General features: G+C 41.0%; 1 protein-coding gene across 5 annotated transcripts in view; it reads right to left on the minus strand.

Moving 5' to 3' along the window:
- DIP2B (disco interacting protein 2 homolog B) overlaps positions 1-23,635 on the minus strand; it is a 239,528-nt gene that overhangs the window by 92,500 nt on the left and 123,393 nt on the right. For all 5 annotated transcript variants that reach the window (XM_081249860.1, XM_081249858.1, XM_081249859.1 and 2 more), the window contains one exon: positions 1,327-1,452. In XM_081249860.1, the coding sequence (XP_081105986.1) occupies positions 1,327-1,452 (126 nt within the window). The remainder of the gene's footprint in view (positions 1-1,326; positions 1,453-23,635) is intronic.

Here is a 23,635-nt window from a genome sequence, read left to right on the forward strand (position 1 = left end):
CCTGATATGTTTTCCCAAATCTAGCCTTACTTCCCTCTAATCCATTCCTTAACTAATACTACTTTTTTCCCTTCCTTTCTCCAAAATATTTATTTACCTCTTATGTGTATGTTAGGCCTTGTGCAGCTGGCGCAAGTTACTAGAACAGATTACAAATCTGTGTTAACTGCTCTGCTGAAAATCCTTCAACAGTATTCAAGATTCCTCAAGATTTGGTCTCTGATCATCTTTCTAGCCTCATCTCCCACCTCGTTCTGGGCCCTTGCTTTCTGAGTTTCAGTCATAATGAACTACTTTCAGGTTTACTATCTGATGCTATTTCCCTAACTCTGTCTGGCTGCCATGACATCGTTCAGATGTATTCTCTGAGAAAGCCTCCTCTGATCACTCAACACCAGGTTTGGTACAAGGGGAAATTCTGTTGTGGCATGCAACCTCTATCTTTCTGATTGAACACTTCTCATTCCTTCCTTCCTTCCAGTGTGTGAAAATATGTATCTAATAATATCAGCTCACAAAATAACCATGTCCTTTTCCTCATTTCCTCTAAAGCAGTTTCTGAGAGGGTTGATATACACCCTGTTTTTCAATGCAAGAAAAGGATAAGGTAACCTTGGCTGGTATAAGGGAGACAAAAATCTGGAGAAAGTAAAATAACATTCCAGTTAGTCTTCTGGCTTAATTCTGCTAGTTCTTAAAACAATAAACATGCTGCGGAGACTATCCTAGTGCAGGGGACAGTAGGTGGGCATGGGATGAGCTCACTATGCCACACGGCCCCCTGAGGGTCTATGATTCATTTTTGCTCCTCAGTGCTGGACATGGTGTGGCAGGAGCATGCCCCCACTGCCAGCCACAGCACATCACCTTTTCCTTTCCCATGGGTTTTTCCTGGGTGAGAAGAAATAAAGTTTAAGAATTTACCAATCTGAAATTTCACTGTTGAGTTTTTGGTCCAGCTCCCTCAGTCAAGAGACTAATCAACAGCTCTGGCAAACACAGAAGGACATGTCTCTTCAAACAGAGCCTACTGAGTTCTCCCAGTCCCATCCCATGAGACCCTAGCCCTCTGCCTTCTTATTTATTCACAGTGCCTTTGTACCTGCCTGGCTCCTCTTCTGCCCTTGGGCAGAAATGTCTTATTTGGGGCTGTATCCCCAGTAAATAAGAGTATCTACTACACCTGGCACGTAACAGATACTAGTTAATATACACCTGTTGGCACTTCAAGGGAAAAAAAATAAAACAAACATATATCTCAGGATATACAGTTCACACTACAGTTAGTAAAAACTGTTCCACTGGTAATTATCTGTTCCCTCTCACCCGATCGGTATCGTTCATCCCTGGCTCCCCCAGATCGACTTCGGTGGTACTTAGAAGGAGCAGAAGTTTGAGCTGCAGGAGCAGGTGTCTGGTTTCTATGTTCTTTCTGTACTGCTGAATCAGTTTCTGAAACAGGAAGTTTGGAAGATGGTTATCAGATGACAATAATAGCTGATGTTTTCTGAGCACTTTACAGCATTTCCTCAAACTTTGAGGTAGGTACTATTCCCCCATCTCCAGTAAAGGGTCAGAGAGCTTTATTTAGTATAAATGTTAAAAAGATACAAAGGCATCCAGGCTAAAAAAGTATCATCTTGGAGCTGTAACTGTCAACAGGCGATGGGAAATATAAGTAAATGAAAAGGCCATTCCAGAGACTCCAAGGACTGGTCAAGTGGGAGAATGGCAGGTGGGGTGGGGTGTACATGACCCCCTAATCCTGCATAGTTGTACAAAGCATAGCTTGGGGAGCTTTAGCCTCTCCCTCATAAGTTACTCCAAGTAAACATCATTAAAACAAAACTAGGGTGGTTATTGTGCAAACACACCTTCAAGTCAAGTCTTACTAGCCCCTCTTCCAACTGGAATCACCAATGAACTTATCCCTTTCTAGTCCCTGGCCTGTCCCCATATTCTGTCCTCCCAACATTTACTGTTTTATCAAGAATATGGGGAAGAGAAAATAAGCAGTAAAATAAGCAGAAGAAAAACACTTTAAGTTCTGATATTTTACTGTCTTTTTTTTCAAATGGTGTTAGCTCCTAAGTCATATTTTTTTTAATTGTGGTAAGAATATTTAACATGAGATATAATCTTTTAACAAACTGTTAAGTGTACAATACAGCATTGTAAACTATAGGCATGATGTTGTACAGCAGATCTCCAGAACTTATTCATCCTGCGTAACTAAAACTTTTTACCCACCGAGTAGCAACTCCCCATTTCCCCCACTCCCAAACCCCTGGCAACCACCATTCTACTCTCTGCTTCTATGAGTTTGACTATTTTAGATTCCTCATATAAGTGGAATCATACAGTATTTGTCCTTCTATGACTGGCTTAATTCACTCAGTATCATGTCCTCCAGGTTCATCCATGTTGTCGCATATTGCAGGAATTTGCTTCTTCTTTAAGGAGTATTTTAAGTTTCTTAAGTATCATTTAGCTGTGCCCAGGAGGGTACCTTCACACGGCAAATTAAGTGCCCACTATAGGAAGATTTCACCTACCCAGCAAATGCATTGCTCCAGACCACAGCTAAGAATCGGCTTATGAAACCCAAAAAGAAAAAAGCAGACTGAAAGACAGTGGTCTGGGGATTGCGAGCAACAGCCCCACAAACCTCAGCGAAGGCTGATGGAATCACAGTACTACAGGAACTGAGATATTTAACGACAAAGTCATACCAATTTTAAAAAATGGTTAGCATGCTAGAGAAGCCAGGTGTAGGAGCTCTAGTCCACAGTCCCAGCTGAGCCCAGCCTTCCATCTGCCTCTGCCAAAACACCAGACATGTTATTGAAGCGATCTTGGACCTTACAGACCAGGTGAAAAGTACTTAGTGACTGACCCCAGTTGACATCATGTGGAGCATAAGAATCACCCATCTGAGCCCTGCCCAAATTCCTGACCCACAAAGTCAGAAGATGTAATAAAAAAGGCTTCCTTGGGCTTCCCTGGTGGCGCAGTGGTTCAGAGTCCGCCTGCTGATGCAGGGGACACGGGTTCGTGCCCCGGCCCGGGAAGATCCCACATGCCGCGGAGCGGCTGGGCCTGTGAGCCATGGCCGCTGAGCCTGCGCGTCTGGAGCCTGTGCTCCGCAACGGGAGAGGCCACAACACTGAGAGGCCCGCGTATCGCAAAAAAAAAAAAAAAAAAAAGGCTTCCTTTTTTAAAAAAAGATTATTTTTTATATACTGTTTTTAAGAAGGCAGGGAATAGTATATTTTAGGGTGCTCTCTATTAAAGTGCTTTTATGGATCTAGAAATGTTTATTTTTGATGGTTCCTAGTAGCTGAGATTTTTATTATAAAATATCTGAGCAGAACAATTTCAACACTGAGACTTTTAAGTGTAATGTCTGGGGTTATAAATGGAAGTTTTTAACCAACCTAAATCCTATTGATAATCCATTTCCCAGAAGACCTGTACTGATTCTTGATATATTCATACCTTGTTTCATTTGTTAAGTCTTATTTCTCTAGAACACGGGTCAACAAACTATATAGCCCATGTCTCTTCTTATAAACAGTTTTATCAGAACACAGCCACATGCATCTGTTAGCCTATGGCTGCTTTCACTCTGTAAAGGCAGAGTTGAGTAGTTGTGACAGAGACTGTATGGTCCTCAAAGTCTAAAATATTTACTGTCTGGCCCTTTAAAGAAAAAGCTTTCCAGCCCCTGGTCTATAATAATAAAAGCTAGAGAGATAGCTTCAAGATTGGGGAGGAGTAACACGTGGAGATCACCTTCCTCCCCACAAATACATAAAAAATACATCTACATGAGGAACAGCTCCTACAGAACACCTACTGAACGCTGGCAGAAGACCTCAGACCTCCCAAAAGGCAAGAAACTCCCCACGTACCTGGGTAGGGCAAAAGAAAAAAGAGACAAAAGAATAGGGACAGGACCTGCACCTCTGGGAGGAAGCTGTGAAGGAGGAAAAGTTTCCACACACTAGGAAGCCCCTTCGCGGGTGGAGACTGCGGGTGGCGGAGGGGGCAAGCTTCGAAGCCGTGGAGGAGAGCGCAGCCACAGGGGTGCGGAGGGCAAAGCAGAGAGATTGCTGCACAGAAGATCGGTGCTGACCGGCACTCACCACCCGAGAGGTTTGTCTGCTCGCCCGCCGGGGCGGGCGGGGCTGGGAGCTGAGGCCCGGGCTTCGGTCGGATCGCAGGGAGAGGACTGGGGTTGGCTGTGCGAACACAGCCTGAGGGGCTAGAGTGCCACAGCTAGCTGGGAGGGAGTCCGAGAAAATGTCTGGACCTGCCTAAGAGGCAAGAGACCATGCTTTCGGGATGCGCGAGGAGAGGGGATTCAGAGCACCGCCTAAATGAGCTCCGGAGACGGGCATGAGCCGCGGCTACCAGTGCGGACACCAGAGACGGGCATGAAACGCTAAGACTGCTGCTGCCGCCACCAAGAAGCCTGTGTGTGAGCACAGGTCACTATCCACACCTCCCCTCCCGGAGCCTGTGCAGCTGCCACTGCCAGGGTCCCGTGATCCAGGGACAACTTCCCCAGGAGAACGCACAGCGTGCGTCAGGATGTTGCACAGTCACTCTGGCCTCTGCCGCCTCAGGCTCGCCCCACATTCTGTACCCCTCCCTCCCCCGGCCTGAGTGAGCCAGAGCCCCCTAATCAGCTGCTACTTTAACTCCATCCAGTCTGAGCAAAAAACAGACGCCCTCAGACAACCTACACGCAGAGGTGGGGCCAAATCCAAAGCTGAACCACAGGAGCTGTGCGAACAAAGAAGAGAAAGGGAAATCTCTCCCAGCAGCCTCAGGAGCAGTGGATTAAATCTCCACAGTCAACCTGATGTACTCTGCATCTGTGGAATACCTGAATAGACAACGAATCATCGCAAAATTGAGGGGGTGGACTTTGGGAACAACTGTAGACTTGGGGTTTGCTTTCTGCATCTGTTTCTGGTTTTATGTTTATCTTAATTTAGTATATAGAGCTTATTATCATTGGTAGATTTGTTTATTGATTTGGTTGCTCTCTTCCTTTTTTTAAAATATATATATTTTTCCTTTTTCTCCTTTTGTGAGTGTGTATGTGTATGCTTCTTTCTGTGATTTTGTCTGTATAGCTTTGCCTTTACCATTTGTCCTAGGGTTCTGTCTGTCCGTTTTTTTTTTGTTTGTTTTTTACTATAGTTTTTAGCACTTGTTATCACTGGTGGATTTGTTTTTTTCATTTGGTTGCTCTCTTCTTTATTTTTTTGAATTACTTTTTAATTTTATTTATTTATTTTTTTGCGGTATGCGGGCCCATCACTGCTGTGGCCTCTCCCGTTGCAGAGCACAGGCTCCGGACGCGTAGGCTTAGCGGCCATGGCTCACAGGCCCAGCCGCTCCGTGGCATGTAGGATCCTCTCAGACCGGGGCACGAACCCACGTCCACTGCATCGGCAGGCGGACGCTCAACCACTGCACCACCAGGGAAGCCCTACTTTTTTATTTTTCATAATATATTTTTTATTTTAATAACTTTATTTTATTCTTTCTTCCCTCCCTCCCTCCCTCCCCACCTTCCTTCCTTCCTCCTTCCCTTTTCTTCTGAGCCGTGTGGATGCCAGGCTCTTGGTGCTCCAGCCAGGTGTCAGGTCTGTGCCTCTGAGGTGGGAGAGGCGAGTTCAGGACATTGGTCCACCAGAGACCTCCCAGCCCCACACAGTATCAAATGGTGAAAGCTCTCCCAGAGATCTCAATCTCAACGCTAAGACCCAGCTCCACTAAACGACCAGCAAGCTACACTGCTGGATACCCTATGCCAAACAACTAGCAAGACAGGAACACAACCCCAACCATTTGCAGAGAGGTTGCCTAAAACCACAGTAAGTTCACAGACACCCCAAAACACATCACTGGACGTGGTCCTGCCTACCAGAAAGACAAGATCCAGCCTCATCCACCAGAACACAGGCACCAGTCCCCTCCACAAGGAAGCCTACACAACCCACTGAACCAACCTTACCCACTGGGGGCAGACACCAAAAACAAAGGGAACTATGAACCTGCAGCCTGCAAAAAGGAGACCCCAAACACAGTAAGTTAAGCAAAATGAGAAGACAGAGAAATACACAGCAGATGAAGGAGCAAAATAAACACCCACCAGACCAAACAAATGAAGAGGAAATAGGCAGTCTACCTGAAAAAGAATTTAGAGTAATGATAGTAAAGATGATTCAAAATCTTGGAAACAGAATGGAGAAAATACAAGCAATGTTTAACAATGACCGAGAAGAACTAAAGAGCAAACAAACAATGATGAACAACACAATAAATGGAATTAAAAATTCTCTAGAAGGATATCAATAGCAGAATAACTAAGGCAGAAGAACGGATAAGTGACCTGGAAGATAAAATAGTGGAAATAACTACCGCAGAGCAGAATAAAGAAAAAAGAATGAGAAGAATTGAGGACAGTCTCAGAGACCTCTGGGACAACATTAAATGCACCAACATTTGAATTATAGGTGTCCCAGAAAAAGAAGAGAAAAAAAAGGGACAGAGAAAATATTTGAAGAGATTATAGTTGAAAACATCCCTAATATGGGAAAGGAGAGAGTCAATCAAGTCCAGGACACACAGAGAGTCCCATACAGGATAAATCCAAGGAGAAACATGCCAAGACACATATTAATCAAACTATCAATAATTAAATACAAAGAAAAAATATAAAAAGCAGCAAGGGAAAAGCAACAAATAACATACAAGGGAATCCTCATAAGGTGAACAGCTGATCCTTCAGCAGAAACTGCAAGACAGAAGGGAGTAGCTGGACATATTGAGAGTGATGAAAGAGAAAAACCTACAACCAAGATTACTTTACCCAGCAAGGATCTCATTCAGATTTGATGGAGAAATTAAAACCTTTACAGACAAGCAAAAGCTGAGAGAGTTCAGCACCACCAAACCAGCTTTACAACAAATGCTAAAGGAACTTCTCTAGGCAGGAAACACAACAGAAGGAAAACACCTACAATAACAAAGCCAAAACAATTAAGAAAATGGTAATAGGAACATACATGTCGATAATTACCTTAAATGTAAATGGATTAAATGCTCCCACTAAAAGACGTACACTAGCTGAACAGGTACAAAAACAAGACCCGTATATATGCTGTCTACAAGAGACCCACTTCAGACCTAGGGACACATACAGACTGAAAGGGGATGGAAAAAGATATTCTGTGCAAATGGAGATCAAAAGAAAGCTGGAGTAGCAATTCTCATAACACACAAAAAAGACTTTAAAATAAAGACTATTATAAGAGACAAAGAAGGACACTACATAATGATCAAGGGATCAATCCAAGAAGAAGATATAACAACTCTAAATACTTATGCACCCAACATAGGAGCACCTCAGTACAAAAGGCAAATGCTAATAGCCATAAAAGGGGAAATCGACAGTAACACAATCATAGTAGGGGACTTTAACACCCCACTTTCACCAATGGACCGATCATCGAAAATGAAAATAAATAAGGAAACACAAGCTTTAAATGATACATTAAACAAGATGGACTTAATTAATATTTATAGGACATTCCATCCAAAAACAACAGAATACACTTTCTTCTCAAGTGCTCATGGAACATTCTCCAGGATAGATCATATCTTGGGTCACAAATCAAGCCTTGGTAAATTTAAGAAAATGGAAATCGTATAAAGTATCTTTTCCAACCACAATGCTATGAGACTAGATATCAATTACAGGAAAAAATCTGTGAAAAATACAAACACATGGAGGCTAAATAATACGCTACTACATAACCAAGAGATCACTGAAGAAATCAAAGAGGAAATAAAAAAATACCTAGAAACAAATGACAACGAAAACATAACGACCCATAACCTATGGGATGCAGCAAAAGCAGTTCTAAGAGGGACGTTTATAGCAATATAATACTACCTCAAGAAACAAGAAAAATCTCAAATAAACAACCTAAACTTACACCTGAAGCAATTAGAGAAAGAGGAACAAAAAAACCCCAAAGTTAGCAGAAGGAAGGAAATCATAAAGATCAGATCAGAAATAAATGAAAAAGAAGTGAAGGAAACAACAGCTAAGATCAATAAAACTAAAAGCTGATTCTTTGAGAAGATAAACAAAATTGATAAACCACTAGCCAGACCCATCAAGAAAAAAAGGGAGACAACTCAAGTCAATAGAATTAGAAATGAAAAAGGAGAAGTAACAACTGACACTGCATAAATACAAAGGATCCTGAGAGATTACTACAAACAATTACATGCCAATAAAATGGACAACCTGGAATAACTGGACAAATTCTTAGAAAAGCACAACCTCCTGAGACTGAACCAGGAAGAACCACTCCCACCACCATTATTCAACACAGTTTTGGAAGTTTTAGCAGCAGCAATCAGAGAAGAAAACAAAATAAAAGGAATCCAAATCGGAAAACAAGAAGTAAAACTGTCACTGTTTGCAGATGACATGATACTATACATACAGAATCCTAAAAATGCCACCAGAAAACTACTAGAGCTAATCAATGAATTTGGTAAAGTAGCAGGATACAAAATTAATGCACACAAATCTCTCACATTCCTATACACTAATGATGAAACATCTTAAAGAGAAATTAAGGGAACACTCCCATTTACCACTGCAACAAAAAGAATAAAATACCTAGGAATAAACCTACCTAAGGAGACAAAAGACCTGTATGCAGAAACCTATAAGACACTGATGAAAGAAATTAAAGATGATACAAACAGATGGAGAGATATATACCATGTTCTTGGATTGGAAGAATCAACATTTTGAAAATGACTATACTACCCAAAGCAATCTACAGATTCAATGCAATCCCTATCAAACTACCAATAGCATTTTCCACAGAACTAGAACAAAAAAATTCACAATTTGTATGGAAACACAAAAGACCCTGAATAGCCAAAACAATCTTGAGAAAGAAAAATGGAGCTGGAGGTATCAGGCTCCCGGACTTCAGACTATACTACAAAGCTACAGCAATCAAGACAGCATGGTACTGGCACAGAAACAGAAATATAGATCAGTGGAACAGGGTAGAAAGCCCAGAGATAAACCCATGCACATATGGTCACCTTATCTTTGACAAAGGAGGCAAGAATATACAATGGAGAAAAGACAGCCTCTTCAATAAGTGGTGCTGGGAAAACTGGACAGCTACATGTAAAACAATAAAATTAGAACACTCCCTAACACCATACACAAAGATAAACTCAAAATGGATTAAAGACCTAAATGTAAGGCCAGACACTATCAAACTCTTAGAGGAAAACATAGGCAGAACACTTTATGACATAAATCACAGCAAGATCCTTTTTGACCCACCTCCTAGAGTAATGGAAATAAAAACAAAAATAAACAAATGGGACCTAATGAAACTTAAAGGTTTTGCACAGCAAAGGAAAACATAAACAAGATGAATAGACAACCCCTGGAATGTGAGAAATATTTGCAAATGAAGCAACTGACAAAGGATTAATCTCCAAAATTTATAAGCAGTTCATGCAGCTCAATATCAAAAAAACAAACAACCCAATCCAAAAATGGGCAGAAGACCTAAATAGACATTTCTCCAAAGAAGACATACAGATGGCCAAGAAGCACATGAAAAGATGCTCAACATCACTAATTATTAGAGAAATGCAAATCAAAACTACAATTAGGTATCACCTCACACCAGTTAGAATGGGCATCATCAGAAAATCTACAAACAACAAATGCTAGAGAGGGTGTGGAGAAAAGGGAACCCTCTTGCACTGTTGGTGGGAATGTACATTGATACAGCTACTATGGAGAACAGTATGGAGGTTTCTTAAAAAACTAAAATCAGAACTACCATACGACCCAGCAGTCCCATTACTGGGTATATACCCTGAGAAAACCATAATTCAAAAAGAGTCATGTATCACAATGTTCAGCTCTATTTACAATAGCCAGGACATGGAAGCAACCTAAGTGTCCATTGACAGATGAATGGATAAAGAATATGTGGTACATATATACAATGCAATGTTACTCAGCTTCAAAAAGAAACGAAATTGAGTTATTTGTAGTGAGGTAGATGGACCTAGAGACTGTTATACTGAGTGAAGTAAGTCATAAAGAGAAAAATACCGTATGCTAACACATATATATGGAATCTAAAAAAAAAAGGTTCTGAAGAACCTAGGGGCAGGACAGGAATAAAGACGCAGACATAGAGAATGGAGTTGAGGACCCAGGGAAGGGGAAGCTGGGACAAAGTGAGAGAGTGGCATGGACATATATACACTACCAAATGTAAAATAGATAGCTAGTGGGAAGCAGCCACATAGCGCTGGGAGATCAGGTAGGTGCTTTGTGACCACCTAGAGGCGTGGGATAGGGAGGGTGGGAGGGAGACGCAAGAGAGAGGAGATATATGTTTTGTATAGCTGATTCACTTTGTTATATAGCAGAAACTAACACACAATTGTAAACCAATTATACTCCAATAAAGATGTTAAAAAATCATAATAATAAAAGCTAACAATTATGTGTTTGCTTTGTGCCAGGCACTGTGAATTTTTGTCTTATTTATTCCTCACAACAACCCTACAAAGCCAGAACTATCACTATCAACTTTTTACGGAAAAGAAAAGAGACATGGATTAGGGTTACAGAGCCAGGGGATGGCAGAGCCAGGATTCATACCAGGTCTAACTCCACAGGTTCTCAACCTGAAAAGGTTATGAAAATTCTCCCAAGGCTCTTAAGAGGAAAGCAATCAGAATTAATATAGTTTAGGAGCATCTAAATGCTTCAGGATTTACAGTCAGGAGCTAATTTTTTTTTTTAAATCATCTCCCTTCACGTGAAAGATACTGCAAAAAGCCCCTCCAAATAAAGTTTTCAGCCATTCACTAGAGAAATTATTTAAAACATATTTCAATTAACTTTAAATAGAGAACAAAAAATAGAAAGGGGCTATTTTTATTTGTATGGTCAGATGATACATACAGGAAGGAAATCAGATTAGCACACATGAACTACTTTGCCTGTAAACATGCACAGAGAAAATGGTTTGACTTAAACAGATAAAGCACCCATTTAAAAACACTAGCTTTGTATTCCTTTTTGGAGGGTTATAGTGAATATAAAACTGAATTACCTGTCACTAATTTCTTTTTTTTTTAAATTAAGTAAGCAGATTTGCTAGGATGAACCAAACTACCCTGCTAAGAAACATGGCGCTTTCAAATTAGACAGCTAATAATCCAAAGGATAAAAAGAAGGAATACGGATTCTCACTTCACGAAGGATGGAAACAAAAGGCTGATGTATTTTTTCTGATTCCTCCCTCACTATGCTTTTATTTTGTATTTTTCAATGTAATTAATTAGGAAAAGGAAGATAATGTGGACTAAATAAAAATTTTTACCAAAAAATGATCGGGAGGTGATAGGGGAACTGGGAGTTGATAAATCTGAGGAAGAATTAGAAAGAACGAACATTTCCACTCAGGATTATCTTGAGGTTATCAGAGAACAAACCACAAGGAAATGTAACATAAATACAGACATCTGATGAGAATTGAGAGTCAGATGACACTTAGGCAAGAGATCTACTGAACTGGTACTGAAAAAAAAAAAAAAAGCCTCACAACACACTATTCACCAAGCAACATTAGTATGATGCTCTGCAAAGTTTTTCTCAGTCCCCTCGGGTATTTAGTCATCCAAGCAGACCAGGTCTCTTTGGGTCTAAAATCATGACAGACATTTCAAGGTAGCTTGCCAGAAATGAAACCAAAAGGTCAACTTGCAGTTTCAGTAAGTGGCTGACAAGTTTGTTCAGTGAGCATTCCTCGGGTGCCCAAAACACAATGCCACAAAAACATGGATTTCTGACAGAACAAGCTTGGTTCAAATGTTTAATATACTTGTTCAGGTTTAAGAGAGGTGACATAAAAGAAACAAAAAAAGAATAAAATGAATTCCTAGGAACTGAATCCTAGGAATATACTTTAAGTATAATAGGGAAGACTTCCCTGGTGACATAGTGGCTAAGAATCCGCCTGCCAATGCAAGGGACATGGTTCGAGCCCTGGTCCGGGAAGATCCCACATGCCGCGGAGCAACTAAGCCCGTGCGCCACAACTACTGAGCCTGCGCTCTATAGCCCGCGAGCCACAACAACTGAGCCTGCGCGCCTCAACTACTGAAGCCCACGCACCCTGGAGCTCGTGCTCTGCAACAAGGGACGCCACCACAATGAGAAGCATGCACACAGCAACGAAGAGCAGTCCCTGCTCGCTGCAACTAGAGAAAGCCCACATGCAGCAACGAAGACCCAAAGCAGCCATAAATAAATAAATAAAGAGGGCACTTCCCTGGTGGCGCAGTGATTAAGAATCCACCTGCCAATGCAGGGGACACAGGTTCGAGCCGTGGTCCGGGAAGATCCCACATGCTGCGGAGCAACTAAGCCCATGTGCCACAACTACTGAGCCCGCGCACCTACAGCCCGTGCTCTGCAACAAGAGAAGCCACCTCAATGAGAATCTCACGCACCGCAACGAAGAGTAGCCCCCGCTCGTTGCAACTAGAGAAAGCCGCACACAGTAATGAAGAACCAAAGCAGCCAAAAATCAATCAATCAATATATAAATATTAGGAAGGAAGGAAGGGAGAAAGGAAGAAAGAAAGAATAACAGGGAAGCTTAATGATGAAACTCTGTAGCTAATCTGTTTGATTGTTACTAATCACTCTCCAATTTATTATGAATTTTATTTTATAAATTTTTATTTCCATGTATTGGAGTTTTATTTTTTAAAACATAAGACTTACAGATATATTTTATATGTGCGTTGAAAAAAATGGAAAGCAAATACAGTAAACTGTTAATAGCCATCATTTCTAGGTGATGAGATTAGATGTTTTGTATATTATTCCATAGCTTTACTGGGTTTCCATAATTTAGAGAAGTTCTCTTTTTCATGATATAAAAATAATATATGTTCATTATAGAACATCAAGGTAACAGTTAAGTATAAAGAAGAAAATAAAAATGATATTGGATTTTCTTAATTTGAAGGCCATACCACAGAGAGCAGATTCTTACCAAAATAGGTTAAAATAATGCTCAGTTTCCAGTTTCCTAGATAAATTATGACATTGTGAGCAGGATTTTCCAATCTTCTAAAATCAATTGCCTTCTTTTTCTTTCCCCCAAAGCAACTGGTAATTCAATGCATATCTGGAGGTGAGAAAGAGGAAACTACGTCCTGGTTGGATTAAAAAAATCTTGGAACGCTTACTTGCTTATTTAGCTTACTTGCCAGGGCACCAATTCATCACAGAAGGAAGCAGGAAACATGGACCTCAGGTCTCCTGAAAGAGGAGGAAGAGGTCTGAGGACATAGGGGCCCAGCAGGGCATTATTTAACAGCATGTCCAATGTCAGCTGGGCAGGCAAGGTGCTGCTTAAAGATGAATCGTTCCCTGGCCATGGTTTCACACTCCAACCAGATCTCAGGAACTACCTGGGGCCCAAAAGTAGAGATTTCTATATTTTGAATAAGATGTGCACAGTTTCATTACCACAGTAAGAAGCTAAAAGCAAAGACAGAATTAACTTATGTATCAACATGATGAGATACATATTATACGCCACGAAAAGTGAAAAACTGTTGACTATGCAGACACATGAAAAGGTCTCCAGTAATAAAAGAACACAAAATATTATGTCTATAATTACAATTGTGCACGTAAAAACTATTCACATACAATTATATGGATTGGAGGGGATATAAAATCCCCTAAGTAGTTGGGATGAGGTAGGGATGAGGTACTCTGGAGAACTTTACCATTTCTTTACCACTTTGTTTACTGAAAGAGCTCTGTATAAAATCAAAGTAATTTTAAAAGACCCTAAATATAGGTTAGGTAAGGAGACAGCTATAAGGAGAGCTGTGAACCTCATAAATCAAGCCTTCCTCCAAACTTCTAAATTCTATTGTGAAACATACTTGAGATTCAAAGAAAAAAATTATTCCCTGATCACTACACACAGTGACCACTTCAGTTTGGGAGTTCCTGCATCTTTCAGTCTGTTATACAGAATATCCACTAGGGGTCACCATTATGTTTAAATAGTGATGATGTTACAATGTTTATTAACAATAAGTTTAGACAAATTTTCATTTCTTCTACAACACAAAGCCTCCTTTCTCAATGGTCAGCATGTACACAATTTATGGTTCTCTGGCAGAAAGAGACTTTAGAGTCTTGCATGATTCTACTGTTTGAACATAATAACAACGATAACCTGGAAAAGAAGCTGATCTTTAGTATAAAACCATGCAAAATCTCCAAATCAGGAACATGGAGGAAAGCCAACCTTGGCTTCTTATCTTTCAACTCTGCCAATGATTAAACAGGAATTTTCACCTGTAAGAGTAACAGAGGGAAGGAGAATGTGCTCTGAGAACCAGCGAACATAATGCTTCAACTTTTTAAGCAGACATGGTCACTGGTCTCGGGGCTGGTGTCAGAGAAGAAATATATTAAATAAGTGATCATCCAGTCACGTGTATCTTTTACTACGTGATCAGTGCTGAGAAGGAAAAAGACAAGGATCTCCAAGCCCACGTAATGAGGAATTTAATTTGTACTAGAGTTTCAGGAAGAGCCTGTTAAAAGGAGAGGCTGATGCAGGCTTCAGCTTGGGGGTGGGGGGTGGTGGGGAGGGCTACTTTACACAGCAACGCGGTATTTGTATAAGTCCTGTGAGGGAGAAAAGCCTTGACAAGTCTAAGGACTGGTGGGGCTGAAGCACAGTGAAAGAGGTGGAGTGAGACAAAATGAGGCTGTAGAAGAAAAGCAGGGTCAGGTCACTTCTCCTAACCAAACAAGTGGCCTTTAAAGGGCTTTAGAAAGCGAATGACAGAATAACAATGATAATACAGTTCTGGCTCTTTAAACTCATAACACCATCTCATTTTACCTTCGCAATAACACCATCTGATAGATACCATTAAGGAGGCAGGACACCTACAGCAGATTAAATTTGTTTTTCTATTTAATTTAGTGAGAGTGTGTCCATAATCACCTTGAATCATTATAAACAGAGCTTCCACTCCCAACTCCACCCTCCACCCTGGGTGAAGGTACCTTGAATCACTCAGAGACTCTTCCCTGGGAGCTCACTGAGGAGAGCTTCCTCAGAAGGATGGGTGATTAACCTGCCTCGCTGCCTGGGGGAAGGGAGGAAAGAAAGAGTCCGCATTCACAGTCTGGAAAGGGGCCACCAGCCTAGGGTAAACCTGAAGCTTCCTGGGCCACTTGGCATCAGGAAAATGGCTGTGCGTGGACCAGAAGAACACAATACCAAGAGCTTTGCCCTGAGAATCCAAGTGGGGTGCCTTGGCTGAGCCGAGCAGAGTGGGCTCCTTCCTCAGAGTGACTGATGCGGGACCCAGGGTTAGCAGTGGGACAGCACTGCTGGTCACAAGGTAAGGATCGGTGTTCAGTAGCGCCCCATGAGGCACTGAGGAGCAGCAGCAGACAATGGGGTTCTTCCCATTTGGGTGTGGAAGCTACACTGACCACCTCTCCTCCTGCACTACCTATACCCCAGGGGGTTCTTGGACAATTCAGGAGGAAAGAGAAGCCCCAAAAGACAGCAGACTTCCTTCCAATGAGGCATGTGGGTACAGATAAGGTTGCAATGCGTGCTCCAGTGCATAGCAACTATATAAGTGTCCAAACCTAGCTAATGAAAGGGCAGAACTGGAACTGGAATAAAAAATTCCATGTTCTTTCCATTATTCTGTGATCCTCACTTGGGAAGGAACTTTTAAATCAAAACACGATAGAGAAAATACAATCAATCCCACCCCCAGCACACAAAGAGGCACTCTGTCTACTTAACATTTATATGGTTGGGAATGTTCTACAGCATTCCAAAATGCTGTTCGTGATTTCAGTAGCTAGCTTTAGGTTCACGTCCCTTTGAATTTCCATAATATTTTGTTTAGAACTTTCTTACAGTGCTTATTTCACTCTTTTTTTTTTTTTTTTTTTTTGGTACGCGGGCCTCTCACTGTTGTGGCCTCTACCATTGTGGAGCACAGGCTCCGGACGCGCAGGCTCAGTGGCCATGGCTCACGGGCCTAGCTGCTCTGCGGCATGTGGGATCTTCCCAGACCGGGGCACGAACCCGTGTCCCCTGCATCGGCAGGTGGACTCTCAACCACTGCGCCACCAGGGAAGTCCCTATTTCACTCTATCTTTTATGATTCTCATTTGTATACCTATCTTTCCTATTTATAGTATAAATAAACTTGAGGTCAGAGGCTGGTCTTAATTCATCTTTTATCTCCTGCAGTAATTAGCTCTGGGTATTACACTGCAGGCACCCAAAATTTTAGTTAAAATAAAGAAATTAAGATCTTTTCTGTCTCCTCACTTCCACCAATGGGAGTGGGTGGCTGGGAAAAACAAAGACAAAAATGAAGAGATACCAACTTAAAGGATATGGTTAACTGTTAATCTGAGAAGGCTGCTTATTTGTGTATCTCTAAGCCGCAAACATTTTATGCAAAAATCTGTGCCTCTCACAATTTTCATACAATTACATGAGGTCAATAAGAATAACAGGATCACAGACTATCCTTGAGAGGAGTTATCAGAGTCTTTAGAGAGAGAGAGGATAAAACGTACAAGGCTTTCTTTTGTTTCATTTTCACTCGGTTATATACACATTTGCACAATCTCAAAGGCAGGACTGAACTCAGAAGAGCTGGGACGAAAGGGGTGGGGAACAACTAGCAAGTGCAGCATATGTACATACACTGGAACACTGGTGAGCAAATACCCTGCAGCAAAATAGGCAGCAACCACAAAAGGAATCCAAGTTTGGAAAGAACCTTTGGGCCACCAGCACTTCTTACCAAGGCAAGCTAGAAAATGCCAACACGTAAGCGTATTCATAAACTGACATGTCTTACCCCTAAAAGGGCAGCAGGTAAGGGCCCAGGGGAAAAATAATGTGGAAACCTAGCCCAGGAAGGAATATATAAAAGGCGAGATCCTATTCTGAAGCAGAAGACAAACACAATTAAATGAAGTTAAAGACAGTAGGGCAAAGTCAATGGATGAAGGAAGAAAAACAAATACACAAAGGTCACAAATGATCTCAAATACACGAAGACAGAATGGAATGTGTACATCAATGCCATGAAAAACAGAAGCTGCAGTAATGTCCTAAAGCAAAGGATGTGGGTCCAAGAGAAGATGCCACCGTTGAACTTCAAGGGCAGTTTTAAATAGCGGAGAGTTGCAAAACAGAGCTGAGGCAGGGCTCGTTCTCAGAACCACCCAAAGGAGGGAGGCCCCCCAGTTTCAACACTTTAATCAGGCTGTGGTAGAGACCATTTGATCAGCTTGCTGGTGAACAACCAGCAAATGAGGTACTGACGTCTTTGAGATCTTTTAGATTGATAGAAATGATCTTGGTACAAGTTTTGAACAATCCTTAAATAGAAATGTTAGGATAAAGAATCCTGATTAAACATGGCAGAATAACACATCTATCTATCCCCACTCCTTCCTAAAACACCAGTAGAATGATAATAAAGGCCTAGAGCAGGACAAAGAAACAATCAGTTCAGGAAGAGAGACAACATCAAGAGTTGTCTCTACAAAAATAATAAGAATAATAAAACGATGGATTAACTGTAAAAAAAAGAGAGAGAGAGAAAGAAAGGAAATGTAATCCTAGTAAACCAAGTGACTTAGCTGTGAATAATATTTACATAATCAAAATAATGCAAACACTGATTGCTGACTTAGCAACAACAAAAGTAATACATTGAACAGACAGCCCACAATGAGTATGAGATGGGAGATGTGAAGGAAGGGGTAAAGGGAAGGGGAGTGTGTGGTGTCCAGGTGGTTGGGGGAAGAAAGTGTAAGAGAGAAAAATTCTAATCTTTTACCTGCAGAGGTAAATGCCAGAAGAAACAGTTAAAACAGTTGAAAGAAGCTGTCTCTGGGGAAGAAGAGGACACTGCTTATTTTTGTTGTTGTTACAAACCTCATAGTAGCATTTGACTTTGTAAACAGATACATTAATTTCATTTAAAAATAAAAATTAAGAGGAATGCTAATATTGATATAATGTTATAATATAATATTGATGAGAATCAATATGCTGTGCACAGTCTCTTGAGATTTAGTAGATCTAAATTAAAAGATCGATGGAAGGTAGAGACAAGCTGCCAGGACCAATCACTCTCCAGTCTGTAGAGTAATCTGCTTTTTTCATTATCTGACACTTCCATCTCCACAGATGTTTACGAAAGGAGGTATTTCTAAATTCTAAATGTCCTTCTGTTTAGTTCCACAAACATTTATAGAATTCTACTATGTGCCAGGTACTAATGCTAGAAGCTGGGGACATGAAGAAATAATAATAAAAAAAGAATGTTCCTGATTATAAAGACCTTAAGAGTCCAGTAGGGAAATGAGACACATGAACAAACCATCATCTATGGGACAGTCAGAGAGAGCTTTTTATAAATGCAGTGCAGATCATGGGAGTGGGGACTGTTTGTGATAAAGCTGGTCAAGGAGGCCTTCTTAGTGTTAGTTGTAGCTGAGCAAACCCCTAGTAGACTGAGGGAGCAAGCCAGGGGGTCCCAGGCAGTCTTGTCCAATGCTGGCTGCCTCCTGATGTCTTAACAGTACTTGGAGCACAGAAAGCACATAGTAAATACGTGCTGACCTGAGGTTCTGTCAGCAACCCCGGTATCATTAGAATAAACTCTTTTCTATTAAAGCTATTTGGAATTAATCAGTTACTTGTAAGCAAAACATCTTAAGGATTAGACTACAGGAAGTTGCCTCCCTGCACAAAACCTTCCATTTTCTTCTAAATCCAAGAGTGGCCAAGAGCGACTAATTTACAGAGGAGTTAAGAGTGTATGTGGTTTGAATAATCAATTCTTTGGGCCTTGACAAAAGAGTTAATTTCTGGCCTCTTCTCCTTGCAAAAGGCTGCTAATAACTGAGGTGTGTGGGAAGCTTTATATCCAGGCTCTCGTAGCTTCCAAGCCACTGAAAGGTGTTCTATGGGTCATTCCTTTCGAAGAGCATATGGCTCAGAACGAGGAGATATGAACCTGCCACATCCTCATTTCTCCCTTGCCTCTCATAGTGAGAGCATCTTGCGGCCCTGAGGATGGTTTTAACCTTTATCAAGATAACGAATTTCATACGGCATGCCCTTAAATACCAGATAAAGTTTGGGTTTTGTAGAAACTAAAGAAACAACAATCAGTTCCAATGTTGATAGGTTTAAGTGATTTTCAAGGGTAATTTTGAGACATCAGATTTTTGTCATACAGTAAATTTAGAATCTAACCCCTGTGATGTTAGTGAACTAAGCTATGTTTATTATTACCCCAAATTGTCCTTACTCAATTTCCACTAAGTATTTTCTTCAACCATGTGTTCTCTTCCATATTTCCCCATTTTCCCTGTTACACTGTTAGTTTTTTTCTGAAGTCCTATTTTAAAGATTTATGTAACATTTGAGAAAAGAATCTAAAATACACATAAATATGCAACTTAAGATAACTCCAAATCAATTCTGTATGGAAAATCACTCACTAAATTTTTAGATAATCATGTGCATGTAATTGTTCTAGTAGTACAATGATGAAAGCAGTATTACTTTTTTCTTTCAAGAGAGACTGGTGGAGAATGTTACTTTTATATACTACACTCAAGGAGCCACCCTCACAATGAAGCACACCTCACAACTGGAGGGAATGAAATCTAACAAGGTAATAGAAAGAGGTTGAATCCCTCTAGAAGTAAGTAGGAAACTCCTACTAAAAGTGTTAAAATGACTTTCATTTCATTTAATCCTATATAAAGCATTAATACAATTCAGTAAGTTTAAAATCTGCATTAAATCCAATGCCATTAAAAAAAATCAAACTAAATGCCTTCTTCAAAATCTACAAAGACATAAGGGGTAAAAATGTCAAGGTGTAATCTCTTCTTTTGCTACAGAATCTATACAATATAACCCAGCCCTACAAACAATCCATTTCTGGGAAAGACATGAATAGATTCAAGAACAAAGGTGGGAAAAGAAAGTGACAAACACAAATTGAGAGACTTTCTACCACTAAGAAACCATCATTAAAATACATAACTACTGTAGGATAGACTTTAGGAAGAATGAAATTTGAACTGAGAGGAAGGAGTGAGATATACAAAGGAACAGTGAACAAAGAAACAGGTATTAACTACTATTAACTACTTAAAACAATAACAACTAATAATTGAGGGGGTATGTAAACAAGGTGGTACTAAAAATGCATTTGTTCTTAAAGTCCTCATGTTGTTTGGGAGGAAAATTAAGATTCTAATTGTGACTTGGTTTTGAACAGGCATGTTCTCTGACCACAGTCAAACTGAGAAATACTCACCTTAGTAAAGAAGACAGAAAAACTAAGCATCCAACTCAGGAATTTTAGGAAAAAGTACAAAATGGTAAACAAAAAGAGTGCAAGGAAGGAAAAATATACAGGAGCCGAAAATGAGAAATCAGAAAATAAAGAGATACTAAAAAGATCAACAAAATCAAAAGCTTGTTCTTTGAAAAGACTAACTTCTAGGAAGACTGATCAAGAGAAAAAAGAGAAAAGGGTAAAACATAAACAAAGCAAAGGCTTTAAAAATAAAGAGAATACTGTGAATGTCATTAACAACAAATTTGAAAACTTATACAAAATAGACAATTTCCTAGAAAAATTAAACTTACTAAAACTGGCTTATGAAGAACCAGAAAACAGAACTTGGTAACAGACAAGAGATGGGGAATGAAGGGGATGCTGAGATGACTTTTAAATCTCTAGTTGCTGGGCTTATGGATGTGAGTCCTATTCACTCAGAAGGGGAAAACTAGAAGAGAAGCCTGGGAGCATGTTGGATGTCATAGTTTTGTGTGAATGCACCTGTGTAGGGAGGGGTTGGTGCTGGTGGTTGGGGTGGTGTGCAGAGTCATAAATTTAATGGATATGTTTGGATTGGCTGAAATGAAGGTTCCTTTAAGACATATAAATGGAGATGTTAAGTATGCAGTCGGATCTATGATCAGGAGCTCAGGAGAGATCTGGGTTGAAGACACATATTTGGGAGTTACCTGTATTTCAATGACAGTTAAAGCCATAGGGATGGCTGAAAAACTCTAGGGAGACAGGGCATTGGTTCTCCATACCAGCAACCATCACCTGGGAACTTGACAGAAATGCAAATTCTCGAACCCCAACCTGGACCTACTGAATCAGAAACCCTGAGAACGGGGTCCTGCAATCTGTATATTAACAAGTCCTCCAGTGATTCTGATGTAGGCTAAAATGTGAGAACCACTGATATAGAGTGAGATGTCAGGAGGGCTTGAGGTCTTGCCTTGGGAATTCCAACATTTAACAGAGGAGAAGGAGCCTGCAAGGATGACTAGGAGCAACATGAAGAGAGGAGTAAGAAAATGAGGAGAGTGTTTCAAGAGGTAGAGTGGCAAATAGTACTGAGATATCACTTACAGCAGCTTCAGAAGGGACTGGAATGGGCTGAGAAGTGAGAAGGTGTTGAGAAAACAGGGATAGTAAATATAGACAGTTCTCAGCAGTCTGATCATAAAGGGGAGACCGACAGAGTAGAGATGGAAGTGGTCGACAAGGGAGGATTTTTTTTTGGCCATGCCACACAGCTTGCAGGATCTTCGTTCCCCGGCCAGGGATCGAACCTGGGCCCCGGCAGTGACAGCACCAAGTCCTAACCACTGGACCACCAGGGAATTCCCAAGGGAGGATTTTTTTTTTAGAAGAACAGTAATGAGTATGATGAACTGCTGGGGGAATAATCTGGTTGACAGGGAGAGTGACAGTACAAGAGAGACAGGGAGCTGACTGCAGTGGCACACCGAGGGGGCAGTGCAGCTGTCTGACTCAGCGGGAGGAGATTTCACTCCTTACAGCACTTAGAATTGCTATCCATGGTGATAAGAAAAAGCAGACAAACTTTTTGTTGGTTTTATTACTGCTTTTAAAATTTCTATAGATACTGCACCCCTCACTGCCTGCACTGGGGTGGCCCACTCCCACTGCCCTGTCCTTGGTGTCACGGGATGATAGTATAAGGTTTCTAAAAAGGGAGGAGGAGATGGGATCAAAAGCCCCGGTGAAAGGACTGCCCGTGGCTAGGAGGGATAGATCACTTCTTCAACCAGAAGGGAGGAGGTAATAAACATCATGGGCACTAATGTGGTGAGTTTGAAGTCTAATAGCAGGAAGGAGCTGCCATCAAATGGCTTCTATTTCCCCCATGAGGTCACATGCAAGACCATCCCTACTGTGAGATGCTATGTCACATTCTCTTGGCCTGCTGCAACTAAATGTCTGCTTCGTCATATCCAATCTCACTAAGCAGCCTTCTGTGTGTTTAAGTTCCTCTCGTAGGCCTGCCCGTGGGGCAAAAATGTGCTGACCACACAGACTTGAATGTGTCTCAGTGGTTTCTCACAGTAAATTGATAAACTGGATTTTGAACATGACTTGGTTTCTTTGTAGCCTGACAACAGATAAGAGACAGATCATGGTCCTTTTTATAGTTACATTCCTTGCTGAGTTTTTTTCTCAGGATCTGATTGCTTTTGCACAAAGTGACTATAGTAAATCTCTGGGCCTACAGAGGCATGGACCAGATCCATAATTAAGCAGCCAATCAGAGGACTCCCCTTTTCTGTCACGTCTTGCTCAGCAAAAGCTGGCTTTTCATTAGCTGTCACTGGCCTGATTTCCACCTCTTCTCTCTCAATTCATTTCTACATCCATCTGTTCATCAAGATATTTTAAACTATCACTGAATTGACCTACTAGTTTTTGCAGGGAGGAATTTCCAAGAATAATGCAGGAAATAAAAGAAGGACTTCAGTGAAATCTATTGGTATACCACCATTGCTCATTTATTTACTCCACCATCCATTCAACAAATATTTACAGACTATAAACCTTGTGCAAGGCTTGATTATTAGAACCATGGGGGATCCAAAGTCCTCAAGAGATTATAATCCAGAAATAAAAGCAATTATTAGTTCCACAAAACACAGTCTTGTGGAAATGGACTCTGACTGCAGGGGGGAAGTTAGAAATAAAGAAAAAACTCTTTATAGTAAAAGTGATTAAATAGAAACAGGCTATCAAAGGAAATCCTGGAGGCTGAGTAACTTTAAAAATATGATGACTGGGCTTCCCTGGTGGCGCAGTGGTTGAGAGTCCGCCTGCCGATGAAGGGGGCACAGGTTCGTGCCCCGGTCTGGGAAGATCCCACATGCCGCGGAGTGGCTGGGCCTGTGAGCCATGGCCGCTGAGCCTGCGCATCCGGAGCCTGTGCTCCGCAACAGGAGAGGCCACAACAGTGAGAGGCCCACGTACAGCAAAAAAAAAAAAAAAAAATATGATGACTTAGAAACAGACAGCCTTGCCTAGAGGCAAAGGTTCCAGCAACCCGCCC

Source organism: Mesoplodon bidens (assembly GCF_964165515.1).
Source record: "Mesoplodon bidens genome assembly, chromosome: 11".
NCBI classification, from domain to species: Eukaryota; Metazoa; Chordata; class Mammalia; order Artiodactyla; family Ziphiidae; genus Mesoplodon; species Mesoplodon bidens.